This window comes from Phocoena phocoena, chromosome 10 (assembly GCF_963924675.1).
Source record: "Phocoena phocoena chromosome 10, mPhoPho1.1, whole genome shotgun sequence".
NCBI classification, from domain to species: domain Eukaryota; kingdom Metazoa; phylum Chordata; class Mammalia; order Artiodactyla; family Phocoenidae; genus Phocoena; species Phocoena phocoena.
In genome coordinates this window covers 40,367,973-40,387,083 of record NC_089228.1, presented here as the reverse complement: position 1 = coordinate 40,387,083, position 19,111 = coordinate 40,367,973, and the positions used below count along the sequence as shown (strand labels likewise).

The 19,111-nt window shown below is 45.4% G+C and overlaps 1 protein-coding gene across 1 annotated transcript in view; it reads left to right on the top strand.

Moving 5' to 3' along the window:
- The first annotated feature begins 7,699 nt into the window (after window positions 1-7,699).
- PTPN23 (protein tyrosine phosphatase non-receptor type 23) overlaps window positions 7,700-19,111 on the top strand; it is a 37,741-nt gene continuing 26,329 nt past the window's right edge. The window contains exons 1-2 of the mRNA XM_065885110.1: window positions 7,700-7,783; window positions 15,476-15,550. Coding sequence (XP_065741182.1) covers window positions 7,700-7,783; window positions 15,476-15,550 — 159 coding nt within the window. The remainder of the gene's footprint in view (window positions 7,784-15,475; window positions 15,551-19,111) is intronic.

Below are 19,111 nucleotides of genomic sequence, written 5' to 3'. Positions count from 1 at the left end.
TTATGGCCACAACATCCTTTGTTTACTGAATTGGCAGGTGACATTCTTTGTTCACAGTGTCAACACGACTAAATAATGCCAGTTTTCCAAAGTGGTGGCACCAATTTACATCCCATCTGCAGAGGATGAGAGTTCCTGTTGCTCCATGTCCTCACCAACACTTATTTTTGACTAATGTACACTCATTCATCCCATGAGTACAAAGTGAACTTTCATTGTGGTTTGGGTTTGGGTTTTTCTGGTTCCTGATGAGGTTTGACATCTTTCCAAACATTTTTGGCTGTTTCTGTAAGTTGGCATACAAGTTGCCATTTTTCTATTGAGTTGTTTGTCTTTCTTGAGAACTCTTGAGAGTTTTTACATATTCTAGATGGTAAACTTTTCTTGCTTATGTCTCACAAATATCTTCTCCCAATTTGGTCTTATCTTTCTGCTTTCTTTATGTGTTTTTCTTTTAACTTTTTTCTTTTGCCATGATTTTGGACTTACACAGAAAAGTTGCAAAAGTAGTGCAAAGAATTCCTTCATATCCTTTACTCAAATTCCCCAAATGTTAACATTTTACCACATTTCCATCCTCCTGTTTTCCTTTTCTCTCTCCTTCCCTCCTTTCTTCTCTCTCTCTTTTTCATATATATATATATATGTTATATTATATTATATATAAAATACACACACACACATATTCTCCCTTCTCCCCTCCCCTCCCCACAAGACACTTGAGAGTAAAGGATGGGGGCAGAATGATGCCTTTTTATGCCTAAATACTTCAGTGTATATTTCCTAAAAACAAGAACATTCTCTTATATGTAATCATAACCACTGAACAAATCTCAAAATCAGGCAATTAACACTGATACACTACCATTATCTGACGTACAGACCTTATTCAGATTTCATCATTTGTGTTAGTAATGAACTTTAGAGCAAAAGAAAATCCCATATCATGTGTTATTTTCAGTTGTTAGGTCTCTTTAGTGTCCTTTAGTCTAGAACAGTATATCATTGTGTTTCATAACATTTTTGGACCGTTCCTCAGCTTATGTTTGTCTAGTGTTTATTCACTGTTATATTAAGGTAATTTTTGATGCTGTGTCCTTCTCAGTGCATCATACCAGGAGGTACATGATGTATGTTTATCCCATTGCTGGTGATAGTAAATTTCATCCCTTAGGTTAGGGTGAGGTCTTTCAAGGTTCTCCATATAAAGTTACTATTTTTCCCTTTGTAATAATAAGTATATGTGGGGAGATACTATGGGTCTTTGTAATTATCCTGTTACTTTACTTCTCAAGTCCATTAGTTTTACATCCATTGATGGTTTTCCCTGAATTATTAATATCGTGGTTGCTGAACAGTGGTTTTCTAATCTCATCCTCCCTTGTACATCAAGTAGTTGGCTTTCTACTGTAGAGAAGAGCTTTTGTCCTCTCCCACAATTATTTATTTAAACCTGTATAAATTCATGTATTATTTTATTTGATGGGTTATAATCTCTTACTATCCTTATTTTATTTTGATGCTCAAATTGTCTCAAATTTGGCAGGTGAAGCATCTTAAGTTGGTTCCTGTGTTTTATGATGTCTTTTGCTCAACGGAAGTTCTTAACTCAAGTGAAATTTAATTTACTGATCTTCCTTCACGGCTAGTGCTTTTTATTGCTTGTTTAAGAAATTCTTCCCTAGCCAACTTTGTAAAGATATTCTCCTGTATCTACTTTTTAAAAGTTAGAGATATTTATCTTTCTCATTTTGGTCCTTAATATACCTGGAATTATCTTCTCATGTTAACATTTTTTTTTTATTAAACTGTAACATATATACAAAAAATGCGCGAAAGAGAAGTGTACAGCTTGGTTTATTTACCTCTTACAGGAGTAAGTAAACAAACTCCTATAACTAGCATCCTGATTGATCAACAGACAGAATATTCATAAGATCCCACAAGCTATTCTTGTGTCCCCCACTTCCAGTCACTTCTCTCCCCCAACCCACAAGGCTGACCGCTCTCCTGACTTCAAATACTACTGGAAATATGGTGTGGAGTAGGCTCTCTATCAGTCAGGGTTTTCCAGAAAAACAGAACCAATAGGAGACAGATAGTTGATAGAGAGACACATAGATAGACAGACAGAGTTATTTTTAAGGAATTGGCTCAGGTGATTGTGGGGTTTGGCAAGTCCAAAATTTGTAGGACAGGCCAGCAGGTCAGAGACTCAGGCATGAGTTGATATGGCCATCTTGAGGCAGAATTTCTTCTGTTAAGGACACAAGTCATTGGATTAGGGCTCACCCTAATCCAGTATTATCTCATCTTAATTTGATTATATCTGTAAAGACCCTATTTCCAAATAAGGTCACATTCACAGATCCCTAGGGGTCAGGACTTCGACATAGCTTTTGCAGGGGGTGATACAATTCAACCCATAACAGACTCCAATTTAATTTTTTTCCTCTGGATGACCAACTGACGTGCATCATGTATTCACCAATACCTCCTTTCCTCACTGGCTTGCAATACCACCTCTAGAGTCCATTAAGTGGACGTGGGTTCTGTTTCTGGGTTCTCTGACGGTCTAATGTTGTGTTCTTGAGCAAATACCCACATTGTTCCAATTACTCAGCTTTCTTTTTTTTATATATATTTATTTATTTATTTTTGGCAGCATTGGGTCTTCATTGCTGGGTGCGGGCTTTCTTTAGTTGTGGCTAGTGGGGGCTACTCTTCGTGCAGTGCACAGGCTTCTCATTGTGGTGGCTTCTCTTTGTTGCGGAGCATGGGCTCTAGGCGCACAGGCTTCAGTAGTTGTGGCATGCAGGCTCAGTAGTTGTGGCTTGTGGGCTCTAGAGTGCAGGCTCAGTAGTTGTGGTGCACGGGCTTAGTTGCTCCGCGGCATGTGGGATCTTCCCAGACCAGGGCTCGAACCCGTGTCTCCTGCACTGGCAGGCAGATTCTCAACCAGTGTGCCACCAGGGAAGCCCTACTCAGCTTTCTAACAGGACTACACATCTGGTGGAACAGGGCTTCTCATTTTATTTCTCCTCTCTAAGACTTCTTAGGCCTTTGCTTTTCCATATAAATTTGAGAAACAGCTTGTCAACTTCCACACACCAAAACATTGGGAACTTGACAGGAATTGCACGGAGCCTATGGATCACCTCTCTTCTCCCAGGAAGCCTTCACTCCTTACCAACCCCATGAGGCTCTCTGCCCCCTCTGGGTTCAAACTCGCCCCACTCTATTCTATAGAGGTGATTTGGCCTCTTTGGCTGGCCTAAACCCAACAAACCCCATCCCAATGCTGCCCCTGTGGTATATTTCTTTTTCAAGCCGCCCTCACATGTTTCCTGTGTGTGTCCGTATTCCAGATCCCCTAAAAAGACCCTGAAGGAGGATCTGAGTGGTGCAGTTTTCCTGTCTCCGCCCTCCCCTCTCTAGGGCCTAGAATAGTGTCCTAGGAATCCACAACCCCAGTTAAGCGCCCTTCCTCCTAGTCACCACTCCCTTCCACAGTCGATCAATACAGCAGCCAGTAGAACCCTTAAACTTACATCGGATTTATCCCTCCTCCATTCCAAATCCTCCCATGTTTCCCCAGGTCATCCAAGGAAAAGCCCAAATCCTCATTACAGTTTTTGAGAGACCCTACGCCATCTGCAAGCCCTACCCATTACCTCTCTGACCCCATTTACTGCTCTTTTCCACACTCACTCTACCTCAGCCACTCTGGCCTCCTTGCTGTCCTTCAGGCATGGCAGGGACAGTCTCAGCTCAGGGACTTTGCATTTGCTATTCTCTCTTTCTAGAACACTCTTCCCCTAGCTATGCCCCTGGCTTGCTCCTTCATGTCCTTCAGATCTTCGCTCAAATAGTATCTTTTCAGTGAAGGCTTCTGTGACCACCCAATATAAAAGATATAAAATTGTAAAAGTTCTCCTTCTCATATTCCCACCCTCCTTTCTCTGCATTTTCTTTTTACCGTAGCAGTTTCTGCCATCTCATACACTGTATATTTTTTATTGTGTTAATACCTATCTCACCTCGTTAGATTGTAACCTCATGAGGGCAGAGATCTTTGCCTGTTTTATTCAACAGTGCCTAGAACAGCACATAGGGTGCAGTGGGTGTTGAATAAATATTAATTGAATAAATGAACTAGAAGGGAGGAGACCCAGGCCCAGCCTGACTCTTTATCCACTTGCTGGGAGAGTTGAGTGGTCCACTTCCCAATCCAGGCCTAAGTTTCCACATCAGTAAAATGGATCCACATCGATTAAATGAGGGAGGATGTCTGTGTGTCTTTGAGGTCATTCCAATTCTGATAGGAGGGTTGTCTTGAGAAAGGGGTGAACTGACCTGGCTGAATGGGGTGTTTGCTGCCCCCTTGTGACAGGGCCTACCCTTTCCCAGTACTAGTGAGTCTTAGATTTCCCTAAACTCCCAACGCTGCCTGTCTCTGTGAGGAAATATGTGCATAAGGAGGGCACCCCTTAACCCAGAGACATCCTTTCTGCTGTCTCACCTCCACTGACCCATCTTCATTCCATTGCCTCAGCATTCAAGGCTCCCTCACAGGACCTCTTGGTCTTTGATGCCTCTCATGCCAATTGCCCTCATGTCACTGAGACCATATGTTATAGGCTGAATTGTGTCCCCCAAAATTCATATGTTGAAGTAATAACCCCCAGTACCTCAGAGTGTGACTATTTGGAGATGGAATCTATAAAGAAGTAATTAAGTTAACATGAGGTCATGAGGGTGGGCCCTAATCCAATATGACTGGTGTCCTTATAAGAAGAGATTAGGACAGAGACATTCACAGAAGGAAGACCATGTGAAGACGTGGGCAGAAGACATCCCCCTACAAACCAAGAAGCAAGGCCTCAGAATAAACTAACCCTGCTGACACCTTGACCTCAGACTTGTGGTCTTATCCTCAATTCTTCCACTTCTAAGCAGGTGACCCCAAGAAGGTCCTCCAGATACGAGCTCTGATAAGATGCTGGTAAATTTTTCTTTTTCCTTAAAAAAATTATCTGTAAGGTCTTGTGTTTTTTAAAAGTATTTATTTATTTTTGGTTGTGCCAGGTCTTCGTTGAGGCATGCAGGATCTTTGTTGTGGCATGTGAGATCTTTAGTTGCGGCTTGTGGACTTCTTAGTTGAGGAATGTGAACTCTTAGTTGCAGCATGTGGGATCTAGTTCCCTGACCAGGCATCGAACCCGGACCCCCTGCATTGGGAGCGTGGAGTCTTACCCATTGGACCACCAGAGAAGTCCCAGGTCTTGGATTTTTTTTTTTTTTTTTGCGGTATGCGGGCCTCTCACCGCTGCAGCCCCTCCCGCTGCGGAGCACAGGCTCCTGACGCGCAGGCTCAGCGGCCATGGCTCACGGGCCAAGCTGCTCCACGGCACGTGGGATCCTTCCGGACCGGGGCATGAACCCGCGTCCCCTGCACTGGCAGGCAGACTCTCAACCACTGCGCCACCAGGGAAGCCCTTGGATTTTTTTTTTTAAGTTTTTATTGTGGTAAAATATACCTAACATAAAGTTTACCATTTTAGCCATTTTTAAGTGTACAGTTCAGTGGCACTAAGTACATTCACAGTGTTGTGCAACCATCACCGCCATCCATCTCCAGAACTTTTTCATCATCCCATCCTGAAACCCTGTACCCACTGAATACTAATTCCCCATTCCCTCCTCCTCCCAGTCCCTGAGCAATCACCATTCTACTTTTTATTTGTACAAATTTGACTACTTTTAGTTAACTGATTTAAGTGGAATCACACAATATTTGCCATTTTGTATCTGGCTTATTTCACTTAGCATCATGTCTTCAAGGTTTATTTATGTTGTGGCATGTACTGGGTTAGCCAAAAAGTTTGTCCAGGTTTTTTCCTAAGATGTTACAGAAAAACCTGAACAAACTTTTTGGCCAATCCAATATCCAAATTTCCTTCCTTTCTAAGGCTGAATAAAATAGTTCAGTGTATGTTATACTACATTTTGTTTATCCATTCATCTGTTGATGGACATTTGGTTTATTTCCACCTTCTGGCTGTTGTAAATAATGCTGCTGTGAACATTGGTGTACTTGCATTTTCTTTTGCTCTAACTCCAATTGGCATGAAGGTCCTTGATTGCAAAGGGGACCTGGGCCCTTGATTATGGATGAGCACCCTCTTCTGAGCCCAGATCACACATCCCGTGGTCTCCTCCACATCTTCTCTTGAACAACATAAGGGCATCTATATCCAGCTTAACAGAAACAGCCCTGAACCTTTGCTCTTCCCTTCCAAACCTGTTCCTCTCCGCATTTTCCCATGTCGGTAAACAGTCGTGGAGCCATCCAGCTATACCAACTAGAAGCTTGGCAATAATCTTTTATATTCTCAACCCCCTACATCCATTCACCCCAAGTTCTGATACGTTTTCCCAAAACATTTCTCACATCTGCCCACGTTTCATCTCCCTTTGCCCCAACCTGACATCACTTGTCTCCTGCAAGACTACAAAAGGCTCCTCACAGATTTCCTTGCTTCCACTTTTGCCCTATCTAGCAAACCATTCTCCATCTTATTTGTTTTTAAAGCTAGGTAATATATACATGAGTTTAAAATCCCTTCTCTACAGGTTACCTCTTCAGAGGCAAAAGCTGTTCTCTTCTCCCTGGTCCGCTTCCAGACAGTCGGAAAGGTACTCCCGTGGCTGTATATATTCATCCCCACCCCCATCTACCCACATTGCTCTAGGCCTCTTTTTTTTTTTTCCGCTTTACACACCATCTACGCCTTTTTTCTCATCAGCACAAACGGACGTGCCCGTCTCTTAGGCAGTGCCCGGCCTTACAGGCTGGACCGAGTGTGCCAGCCTCCAACCAGTCACTCCTCTGTTCCAAAGCTCGACACCTGGAATGAAACCTCTTGCTCTCTTCTTAGCCCTGTCTCCCTCTTGGCCTGGAGGCCCCTACCTCAAGGCTCAGTTTTTTGTTTTTGTTTCTTTTGCGGTACGCGGGCCTCTCACTGTTGTGGCCTCCCCCGCCGCGTACGGACGCGCAGGCCCAGCGGCCATGGCCCACGGGCCCAGCCGCTCCGCGGCATATGGGATCCTCCCGGAGCGGGGCACGAACCAGTGTCCCCTGCATCGGCAGGCGGACTCTCAACCACTGCACCACCAGGGAAGCCCAAGGCTCAGTTTTTAAGTCACCTCTTCTGAGTGGCCTGCCGCCACGTTATCTCTACCACTGCACCTAACCCCATCTACCAAGGTCCTCGACACTACTTAAGTTTACAAGTTCACGGTTACGTTCTTTTACGCTCTTCCCCTGAGTGGGGAGCACCTCGGGCCAGAGCCAATCCAGCAGGTCTACTTCGTCCAGGAGGAAGAAACCAGTTACTACCCTGATTGGCATTTAAGTGCAGGTAGACTACTACTCCCAGAAACCCTTTCGCCTCGGGCTGGAGATTTGCCCTCTACACACGCCCAATGGAGGAGGCTGAGCATGCGCAATGGAAGATGAGCCTGCGCGAAAGGCTGTGCGGGCGGGGACCGCATCTCCCAGCAGGCCGTGGGGGCATTCTTTTATCCCAGCGTGACCAGTGACTTCCGGCGTGGAGGGGCGGCGCGGTACCTACAGCTGAGCTAGTACCTGGAAAAGCTAGGGGAGCGGCCGAGTGGCCGGCGGGCGGTAGCCGCCATGGAGGCTGTGCCCCGCATGCCTATGATTTGGCTGGACCTGAAAGAGGCCGGTGACTTCCACTTTCAGCCGGCTGTGAAAAAGGTGAGTGCGCCTCCTCCCCGCCCCCCCTGCTCCCGCGTATCTCTGTCGTCTGCCGGCGCGGGACGCCCCCTGCGCGTCCATCATCTCCCCAGACCCTGTCGCGACGTCGGGTGAGGCCAGGAGGGGCCTCCGCTGGGTTTCCTTAGCTTGGCCCACCCCCATCTCACCCCAACCCACCCCTGCGCGCCCGCAGGCCCCGGGGAGCACCCGCTGTCTCCTCGGCCATCCAAGATTCCCATCCAGGCACCTCACTTCCTCGGTGTGACGCTGTGGACCTCGTTCTGCTCCGCCCCTAATCCACGCCAGGACCGCCCTGCGGGGAGCAGTGGGCGGCCCTCCCTGAACGGCTGGGTGGAAAGGCTGTGCCCGGCCCTCGGTGCGCTGTCTGTCCACGACCGGACTGGGACAGACGCTGAGGATGGCTCAGGATGTGTTTTAAGATGGGAGCTCCGTGAGCCACAGGAATGCCTGACCTCTGCGATTGGAGTCTCTCTGACACTTGGTGCCATTCTTTCTGGTCTCCTCAGAAGAAGAACCCTAATCTGGAGACCCTTTGGACCAGAAGATACAGTTCCGTGTCATTTGGGGAAGGGTTACTGCCTTTCACGACTGCCCAGAGGGGATAAACAGTGTTGTAGCTTCCGGAGAGTCATTTGTTGAACCTTCAGTTGGACGGAAGAGGCTGGCAGGTTTGGTGCTGACGGAGGCAAGGGATCGCTGTGGCGAGATCAGGTGTGGCTGGTACAAAGTGGGGCCAGGTGTGTCGACTGGGCATCAGAAGCCCTCTGAGACATCTGCTGCCTTGGGAATGACCACCTGGTAGCATTGGGGGTCAGAGCAGAAGTGAAAAGGAACAACCAGGAGGCTCTTGCAGGTTGATACCCTTGTGGTTTTAGTACCATTCAGTAAGGTGCTTGAGGAAAAAAATAGGACAAAGAAAATAGATTGAGAAGTAGTTTCCGAGGAAGGTCTCCCATTCTCTCTTGACACTGCCACTGCCTCAATTCAGACACTAACAGTTTGTATCCCTTTGAGTCCATCATTTAATCTCTTTGGGCATCTTTTCCCTCATTTGTAAAACCAGGAAATTAGATTAATTGATCTAAAATTCCAAAAATTTGTTACCTCTTTCCCAGAGTTTGGTAACTCCTCTCATGGAGGCCCAGGGGCTCCCAGGGAGAACACTGCTCACATAATACCTTGTGGGCTAGGTGTAGGTGACAAGAGCATCAGAGGCTAAGTTTAAACAAAAAGATCTCCAAGGAGTTCCTGGGCTAAGATTTTATCCACTGGATTTATCTTCCATCTGCTCTTTTAATTCAATTAGGTGAATTTTTCTAAAACACAGCAAAACTTTGTTTTCTAGTTCAACCGTAACCCATTCAGAATACTCTCTGACCTACCCCAGTTCTTTCATCATTTTTTCAGGGCTCAATGTGTGTTTGATGTACATGCCTCTGATACAAGTATCCTAGATTCTGTTCACAGCTACTTGCTGTTCCCTTAACATTCTCTGTATGTTTGCTCTTCTGTGCCTTTGGTTGTGGAATTCCTCCCACCCAGAAGAGCTCACGTCTTTGCCCTCTGGGGTGGGGATGGGGTTCTTCTTTTTAAAAAAAAATTTTTTTTTGATGTGAAACACTTCTAAAGTCTTTATTGAATTTGTCACAGTATTGCCTATGCTTCACGTCTTGTCCCCCTGGCCCCGAGGCATGCAGGATCTCAGCTCCCTGACCAGGAATCGAACCCGCCCCCCTGCATTGGAAGATGAAGTCTCAACCACTGGACCACCAGGGAAGTCCTGATGGGGCTCTTCTTTAATCTCTATTTATTGGTTCTGTCAGTCTTTCAAGGTCCAGTTTAAGCTCTGTCTCATCCACAAGCCTTCTTTCGTCTGGATTAATCTTTCCCTTCTCTGAATTCCTCACTCTTTTTATCCTTTACCTAGTGACAGTTAGGTGCGTTATGTTTTAACCCCGCTGTTCTATTGTAAGTAACCTGAGAGGCATCTCCCTGCTCCTCAGAACCTAGCAGGGTCCCTTTTTCATAGTTGGCATGCAGGAAAATGTTTCTCGGATGATTGACAGTTGAGAGGGAATTAAGAGACGGTGACCATAAATTTATGGAAATCCAGTGGATAAAATCTTAGTCCAGGAACTCCTTGGAGATCTTTTTGTTTGAACTTAGCCTCTGATGCTCTTGTCACTTAACACCTAGCCCACAAGGTATTATGTGAGCAGTGATCTCCTGGGAGCCCCTGGGCCTCCATGGGAGGAGTTACTCATTAGCCATTTACTAAGGTGGTATCAGATGCTGAGGAAAAATTCATTTCCTAGACATCTGCTCTTTTTCTTTGTTTCCTTATTTTGGGGTTGGGGAAAGATACACCATTTATTTCATAGGCTAAAATTGTTGCATGTTTTACATGAACCCACTGAAAAGGAATAGCAATCTTGTGGGTAGCCAACTCCTTCAGGTACTCTGGAACTGTCTTCCTGCAGAGGAGACTACAGTGGCCACTGCAGCTGGGAACTCTCCCTGACCAGGACTCCTGTCCCCAATCCTAGAACCCATGCTTAACCTTCTGCCACTGGTACCCTTGTCCTTTCCTACCCTTGCTCCGACCTGCAGGAACCTTCACCAATGACTTAGAGCTTAGGAGTAGAATTTAATTTAGGATAGTAGAATGAAAACGGTTCTGTTGAGGTCAGTCTGTTGAGCACCATGTGGAGTCCTGAAATACAGATGAATAAGAGTCCTTTTTTTCATGGAATACATAGTTTGGTAGAGGAGATTTAAAAATTAGATTGTGACATCAGTGGAAGACTAGAAATATGTGCAGTGTGTACAGAAGTACCAGCCTAAGGAGGGGCCATCAGGGGAGGCTTGCCAAGGAGGTGGGTTTTGAAGAATAAATAGGAGTTTTTCAAGAAGGTAAAGGGTTTCTTTATTTGTGAGAGCTGGGCCTTTGAAAAAAACCTTTCATAATGGTTAGTACTGGTTTTATTCCTGATGGATATGCCTTCAATTATGGAATAATGTGAAATAAGAGCCAGGAGAACAGCAAGCTGGTTTTGAACAGCAGTGCCAAGTTTTAGGTTGGGATACCTGGACCCACATAATTTTTTAGTGGGGAAATGCTGCTAGCCCTGTATCTTACCTGTGTTTTGGAGCCCAGAGTGCTCACTGGAAACTGATGAAGGATGACTCTGTGCTCTTCATCAGTGAGTGATTTGGCCACACATGTTCATGTTTGAAGTTCTTTCCTCCTGTGGTCCCAAACACCTGCCCTTAACCAACTGCACTTGAGCTCAGGTCAAGCTCACTTGGACTCAGGTGCTACATCCATCCCTGATTCATTCATTGAACAAATAGTTATTGAGTGACATTCTCAGGGCTGTATGTGATGACAAAAATCTCTGCCCTCATGGAGCTTACCTTCTAGTGATCCACATAGTAAACCATCCTCAAGGACAGATGTACCGTAGGTAGCCACCCTACGAACCAAGTGGCTTCTTGGCCTCTCCCCTCTTCCCTCTCTGGCTGGGTTGCTCTCTCTAAGTCTCCACTTTCACACCAGGTTACTCCAGAGAAACTGTCCGCTGTTCAAGGCCTGCCACCACTTCGCTTCAGCCTGCCTTTCACACTTCAGTCTTACCAGGCCTCTCACATAGGAACTTTCAGCCTCTTTTGCTGGTCATTGTTCTTGTTCCGGTCCTTACTGGAATTCCTCTCCTCCTGTTCATCACCCAGGTTGAACCGTACTTTCTCGGGGTCCCTTTAGCTGCCGGCAATTGTACCACCCTCCTTCAAATTCAGACAGATCTTACCGCTCCCCTCACTCAGTTGACCTGTGCCACAGAGTGTACACTCTTGTTGCCTCTTCTTACTGTTCATCTTATTCTCATGTAGGTAGAGTCTGGTTTTCAGGTTTGTGGAGTTTTTATCCCCTTCCAGATTTCTCATGGGACAGCTCACTCTTGAAAAACTTGTCCCACACATAGATGGGGAAATGAGATGACCAGAGGCCTAAAAGTGCCTGGCTCCTCAGCAGTGAGGAGCACAGGGTGTTGCCAGTTGCCTTTGGTGGTGACCTGCCTTATCTCTTATCACAGATTTGGAGTCACTGAGCCGGTCTGCTTGGGCCTATCTGCCCACTCGAGTTTACTGCAGAATGGCTTCAGGTGCAGGTGACCTGGATTGTTCAGTTCATTCTTCTCTGACTTTAATCTCATATATAAAAGCCGTATATCCCTTTCACACCAGATTCTTTACTTGGGAAGTAATAAATACTTGTGTGTAGAGAGTGCTTAGGTTGAATGACCTAGTCTAGTTCTAGCACCCTCCAGGGGAGGTAACTTGAGTCGACCTCACTAGTGTTATCCAGGCAGTTGGAGGGGCCGTTCAGAAGAGATGTGGGAGAGAAGCCTTGAGTCTTATGTAGGGGTTAGACTAGGTGAGGATGAATGCCTGTTCTCATCCCTGATGCTCTTGGCCTGTAATTTGGTCTTAGGCTTGCTGATACCAAGGGGCTGAAGATTCCCCTTGGCAATAATACTTCCTTCTCTGAATAAAATTAATCTCACTTGAAATTCAGTAGCAGAACATATATTGTATTCATTAACAGCACTGTAAGTGGGACTTAATTTTATGTGGAACAGCCCAAGGCATTCCCCATATTTGAGTCAATCCTGCAAGTGAAGAAAAAAAGAAATATAATGTGCATGGTGAATGAGTACAGTGCCAACAGCTGCGATGCCTTTTATTGCCTTTTCTTCTTGGGTTATTGCTTTAATTAGCACCATGAAATTCCAAGGTGTTATATCAAATTAAGAGCAGAAGCTAAACATCCCCATCATCCAGGAAAAAAAAAAGAGCATACACAGAAGAATGAGACCATGATAGTACCAGAGAAGGTGACACGAAAGGAATATCCCTGGGTCAAGAATCAGGAAGTTTGGCCCAGAGTGCTAGCACTGCGATTGCTCATCTCTGCAAAAGAATGGCAGGACCCAGGATGGATGTTTCCAGTGATCTCAATTTACCTGCAGAATTCTGGGCTATTTGTTGCTCGGTAAAAGAGCAGAGTACCATCATGGAAATAGTATAGACGTTGGAATCACACAGACCTTGCCTTAGGTCCCACCTTTTCGACTTAATAGTTGGTGACTTTCAGCTGCTACAAATGATTACATCATTAACCTGGGCCTCATTTTTCTCAGCTGTAACATGGACTAATAATATACCTTATAAGCTTGTGGGAATCAAGAGTTAATGCATGTGAGTCCCTAGTACAGGTCTTGGCATATCGTAAACAATATTTTCAAGTTAGCATCCTCTTCCTCTGTTTAGTGAATAGCTCAAGACCTATGACAGCTCTGTGAGTTAGACATAGCAGGTAATTTTTTAAAATAATTTTTTAAAAAATTTATTTTATTTATTTATTTTTGACTGCATTGGGTCTTCGTTGCTATGCATGGTCTTTCTCTAGTTGCAGCGAGTGGGGGCTACTCTTCGTTGCGGTGCGCGGGCTTCTCCTTGCGGTGGCTTCTCTTGTTGCGGAGCACGGGCTCTAGGCGTGTGGCCCTCAGTAGTTTTGGTGCGTGGGCTCAGTAGTTGTGGCTCTAGAGCACAGGCTCAGTAGTTGTGGCGCACGGGCTTAGTTGCTCCATGGCATGTGGCATCTTCCCGGACCAGAGATCGAACCCGTGTACCCTGCATTGGCAGGTGGATTCTTAACCACTGAGCCACCAGGGAAGCCTCATAGCAGATAATATTAACTCCATTTTACAGGTGAAAAACCAAGCCCAGATCTCAAAGCAACCCAGGGGCATAGCCAGGACTTACTCAGTCTTGGTATTTCTCTCTGGAAGTGGTCTTTTCATTCTGTTTTATTGTTTTCACTTATAACTCCTAACTCCTTCCTCGCCGTTTTGCCCCCTGCCGTGGCTCTGAACCCTGGACATGCTTTCGCGTAAAACTGTTCATAGGTCTCATTGTTCCCTCAGAAAAGGATTCCCAGCTACTCCAAAGCCTGGCTGGGCTCTGGAGGTTCCCTGATCCTCCCAACCCCCACCAGCTGTTAGTTGTGTAGCTGTGCTGGGGTCCTGTCAGTGCCTTCTAGTATCTTACTCTTGATCTGGGGTGCCAAGGCCCAGGCTCTACCTGCTGCTGGGCCTTCCTTCTCAGACTCTGCTGTGACCTTCAAATCCTGACCAGACCTTGTTCCGAGCTGTGCAGAGGTGTGAGCTATAGAGAGAATGACTGAGAGATGGTCTCTGTCCTTTACTCTAGAACCTTCAGCCACCTCTTTCCTCTGTTCAGTAGGGGGAGTGATCAAGCCATGGAGGATTTTATCAGAATTTAAACAATAACCTGTCTGCTCCACTGACTCACTGTGTGGCTGGAGATTCATTTTCGCTTCCCATTTTTTGTTTTATGAGAACCATGTTTAAAAAATAGAAATGGATTGGTCTAATGTGTGGTTAAGAATATGGGCTCTGGAGCCCAAATGCCTGGATTTCAGTCACTGCCCCATCAGTTATTGGTGCTGTGTGACCTCGGCAAATGCCTTAACTTCTGTGCCTCAGTTTCATCATTTCCTCATCTGTAAAATGGTGACGATGATGATGTCTGCTTCTTTGGGTTGTTGTTAGGATTGAGTGACTTATTAGGCACTTGGCACAGTGTTTGGCCTGTGGGTAGGAGCTCAGTAAGTGTTTGCTGCTGATCTTGGAGGAGGAATGAGACAGGTAGAAGGTTTCCTCTTGGGGCAGTTTGCTGGCAGTGGAGGCAGCATCTCTCTCCCCTTTACCATTGTGTGACTACAGGGACAGATGTTCTCAGCGATGTCAGGTGAAGCCTTGTTTCTAGGACTCTCAGATATCCCTTCAATCCCTTCGGCCTCTGTCCCACAGGACCTCCTGCAACAGGAGTAGTTCCAGCTGCCTTAGTCTGTTGATCTTAGGTGAACAAGGGGCCCTTTGGTCCAGGCCGTGCCTCCAGGCTGGTGAGTGTGCTCACTGTCCAAGAGGTGGTGAGTGCTGTTGTGGGCAGGCATGCCAGCCCCTTCTCTGATATGGGCCCCCTCCTCTCCCCTCCCCCTGTCTGGGTCATTCCCATCACACATCCACAGGCCTTTCCTCACCAGTGAGATCACTTACTTCTGTGGTGCCCTTTCCGCAGGAAGGCGGGCTGGTGAAGAAGGCTTTGCGCTCCCACTCTTCTTTGGTTCTTCTTCCTACTACATTTGCTGTTGGGTCAGGATTATGACTGTGACCCCAGGACACACCAGGGACCAGTACTCGACGGAGGCTTGAATTTGTGGCCCATTTTGGGATGCTCAGTAGGATCCCATTTCAGACAGCTGAGTTCCCCAGCTTCCTGAGCTGGCAGAGTCCTGGGCTTCATAGAGAGGGCTGCAGCATGATGAGGGCCAGCCAGGGTGTTCCATTCAGGTTGTTCAGTCTTCTTTTCCATTTTGTTCAATGGAGGAGGCTCCCGCAGTCAGCATCTTGGTACTGTCCCATTATTGAGGTTGAGTTTCTTGCAGCCCAGGAGATGAGCTCGTGGTTGTGGGTCTGGACTCCATCCTGAGCCCTGACTGGTGATTGCCGAGGACTCGGAGGGCAGGAGCGGGAGCAGGGCAGTATGCTCTATCCCTGGTTTACAATCTTCTCTCTCTCTCCCTAGTTTGTCCAGAAGAATTATGGAGAGAATCCAGAAGCCTACAATGAGGAACTGAAGAAGCTGGAGTTGCTCAGACAGGTAGGAGGATAGTGTTTTTATGCAGGTATGGACAGAATTGGTTTGATAGGGAAGTAAAGAAACCACCTAGAACTGTCTTCTTATTTTAATTCAGTATTTTTTCCTCTGTAAAAGCAGCAAAATTAATGATAGAAAAATTTGAAAATACTAAAATCAAAAAGCAAAAGAAAAAACCTTTTCACAATTTTTTTGTATATATATATATATATATATTTTTTTTTAATGTTATTTATATATACTATATAAAACCAAAGTAGGACCATGCACCACCTATACTGCCTATGTAGCCTGCCTTTTTCACTTAACATACTGAGGATTTGTTTCTGTATCAGTGAGCGTACAACAGTGGTATTTTTTTTTTTTGGTTTATCTAATAATTTTTCTTTAAGTTTTATTTTATATTGGAGTATAGTTGATTTACAATATTGTGTTAGTTTCAGGTGTACAGTAAAGTAATTCAGTTATACATATACAGATACCTGTTCTTTTTCAAATTCTCTTCCCATTTAGGTTATTACACAATATTGAGTAGAGTTCCCTGTGCTATACAGTAGGTCCTTGTTGATTATCTGTTTTAAATATAGTAGTGTGTATATGTCAATCCCAAACTCCCAGTTTATCCTTCCCCCACCACCTTTCCCCTTTGGTAACCATAAGTTTGTTTTATAGTCTGTGAGTTTTTTTCTGTTTTGTAGATAAGTTCATTTGTATCATTTTTTTAAGATTCCACATAGAAGTGATATCATATGATATTTGTCTCTGTCTGACTTACTTCACTTAGTGTGGTAATCTCCTGGTTCATCCATGTTGCTGCAAATGACATTATTTCATTCTTTTTAATGGCTGAGTAATATTCCATTGTATATATGTAGCAAATTTTTTTAAAAAATTATTTATTTTTGGCTGTATTGGGTCTTTGTTGCTGTGCGTGGGCTTTCTCTAGTTGCAGCGTACAGGGACTACTCTTTGTTGCGGCACACGGGCCTCTCATTGTGGTGGCTTCTCTTGTGGAGTGTGGGCTGTAGGCGTGCGGGCTTCGGTAGTTGTGGCACGCAGGTTCAGTAGTTGCGGTACACAGGCCCTAGAGTGCACAGACTTCAGTAGTTGCAGTGCGTGGGCTCAGTAGTTGTGGCTTGTGGGCTCTAGAGCGCAGTCTCAGAAGTTGTGACGCATGGGCCTAGTTGCTCCACAGCATGTGGAATCTTCCTGGACGAGGGATTGAACCTGTGTCCCCTGCATTGGCAGGCAGATTTTTAACCACTGTGCCATCAGGGAAAGTCCTGTACCACATCTTCTTTATCCATTCATCTGTCGGTGGACATTTAGGTTTCTTCTATGTCTTGGCTATTGTAAACAGCACTGCAGTGAATATTGGGGTGCATGTATCCTTTCGAACCTTTCAGGCTTCTGTTCCATTACTTCTTCCCCCTTACCTTTCACGCCCCAAGACAAATCCCAACCCCTGCCAAACCGCTGTGGTGTTGTATGTAGGTGGGGTGGTGTACGTAGGTGGGGTAACTCTAAGGAAGGAGGCTGGAGGTGGGAATCCCCCCACCAGGAGACTTGGAGGCCAGCTGACTTTTCAAAGCTGTTTCAGCCCAGAGGGTCCAACATTCTTTGGGTACACTAGACTTGGTTTAACTGTAGGAGGGCCCACCTGTATCTGGAGATTGTGGTTTCGTGCAGAGGGACCAGGCACTATATGTCTGCGGGGGTGGAGGGGGGGCTCATTTGCTGGCACATCCTCCCCAGCTCCCTCAGCCCCATGACAGTCCAGCCTCGGGACCCAAGCCTGCTCAGGCTTTAGGGATGTGACACCAGCCAAGGTCACCGAGGCCTGAGGGGAATAGAGTAGGCATTTCTTTTTTTCTTTTCTTTTTTTTTAATTTTTATTTTATGTTGCAGTATAGTTGATTTACCACGTTGTGTTTGTTTTAGGTGTACAGCAACCTGATCCAGTAATACATATACATATATCTATTCTTTTTCGGATTCTTTTCCCATGTAGGTTATTACAGAGTGTTGAGTAGAGCTCCCTGTGCTATACAGTAGGTCCTTGCTGATTATCTATTTTTTTTTTTTTTTTTTTTTTTTTTGCAGTACGCGGGCCTCTCACTGTTGTGGCCTCTCCCGTTGCGGAGCACAGGCTCCGGACGCGCAGGCTCAGCGGCCATGGCTCACGGGCCCAGCCGCTCCGCGGCATGTGGGATCTTCCCAGACCGGGGCACGAACCCGCGTCCCCTGCATCAGCAGGCGGACTCTCAACCACTGCGCCACCAGGGAAGCCCCTATTTTTTTTTTTTGATTATCTATTTTATATATATTAGTGTGTACAGGTTAATCCCAACCTCCTAATATATTCCTCCTCCCCCACCTTTCCTCTTCGGTAATCATAAGTTTGTTTTCTAAGCCTGTGAGTCTGTTTCTGTTTTGTAAATTAGTTCATTTGTATCAGTTTTTCATATCTACCTATAAGTGATAACATGATATTTGTCTTCCTCTGTCTGATTTCAGTTGGTATGATCATCTCTAGGTCCATCCATGTTGCTGCAAATAGCATAATTTTATATGGCTGAGTAATATTCCATTATATATGTGTGTGTGTGTGTGTATTTATATACACACACACACACACACACACCCCACATCTTTTTAGCCATTCATTTGTTGATGGACATTTTGGTTGCTTCCATGTCTTGGCTATTTTAAATAGTGCTGCAGTGAGCATTGGGGTGCGTGTATCCTTTCAAACAATGGTTCTCTCTGGATATATCCCCAGGAGTGGGATTGCTGGATCATACGGTAGCTCTATTTTTAGTTTTTTAAGGAACCTCTGTACTGTTCTCAATAGTGGCTGTACCAATTTACATTCCCACCAACAGTGTAGAAGGGTTCCCTTTTCTCCATACCCTCTCCAGCATTTATTGTTTGTAGATTTTTTGATGATGGCCATTCTGACCAGTGTGAGGTGATAACCTCATTGTAGTTCTGATTTGCATTTCTTTGATAATTAGTGATGTTGAGCATCTTTTCATGTGCTTTTTGGCCATCTGTATGTTGTCTTTGGAGAAATGTCTATTTAGATATTCTGCCCTTTTTTTTTTTTTTTTTTTTTTGCGGTACGCGGGCCTCTCACTGCTGTGGCCTCTCCCGTTGCGGAGCACAGGCTCCGGACACGCAGGCTCATTGGCCATGGCTCACAGACTCAGCTGCTCCGCAGCACGTGGGATCCTCCCGGACCGGGGCACGAACCCGTGTCCCCTGCATCGGCAGGCGGACTCTCAACCACTGTGCCACCAGGGAAGCCTCTGCCCATTTTTGATTAGGTTATTTGTTTTTTTGATATTGAGCTGCATGAGCTGTTTGTATATTTTGGAGATTAATTCCTTGTCAGTTGCTTCATTTGCAAATATTTTCTCCCATTGTGAGGGTTGTCTTTTTGTTTTATTTATGGTTTCCTTTGCTGTGCAAAAGTTTTTAAGTTTAATTAGGTTGCATTTGTTTATGTTTCTTTTTATTTCCATCACTCCAGGAGATGGATAGAAAAAGATCTTGCTGTGA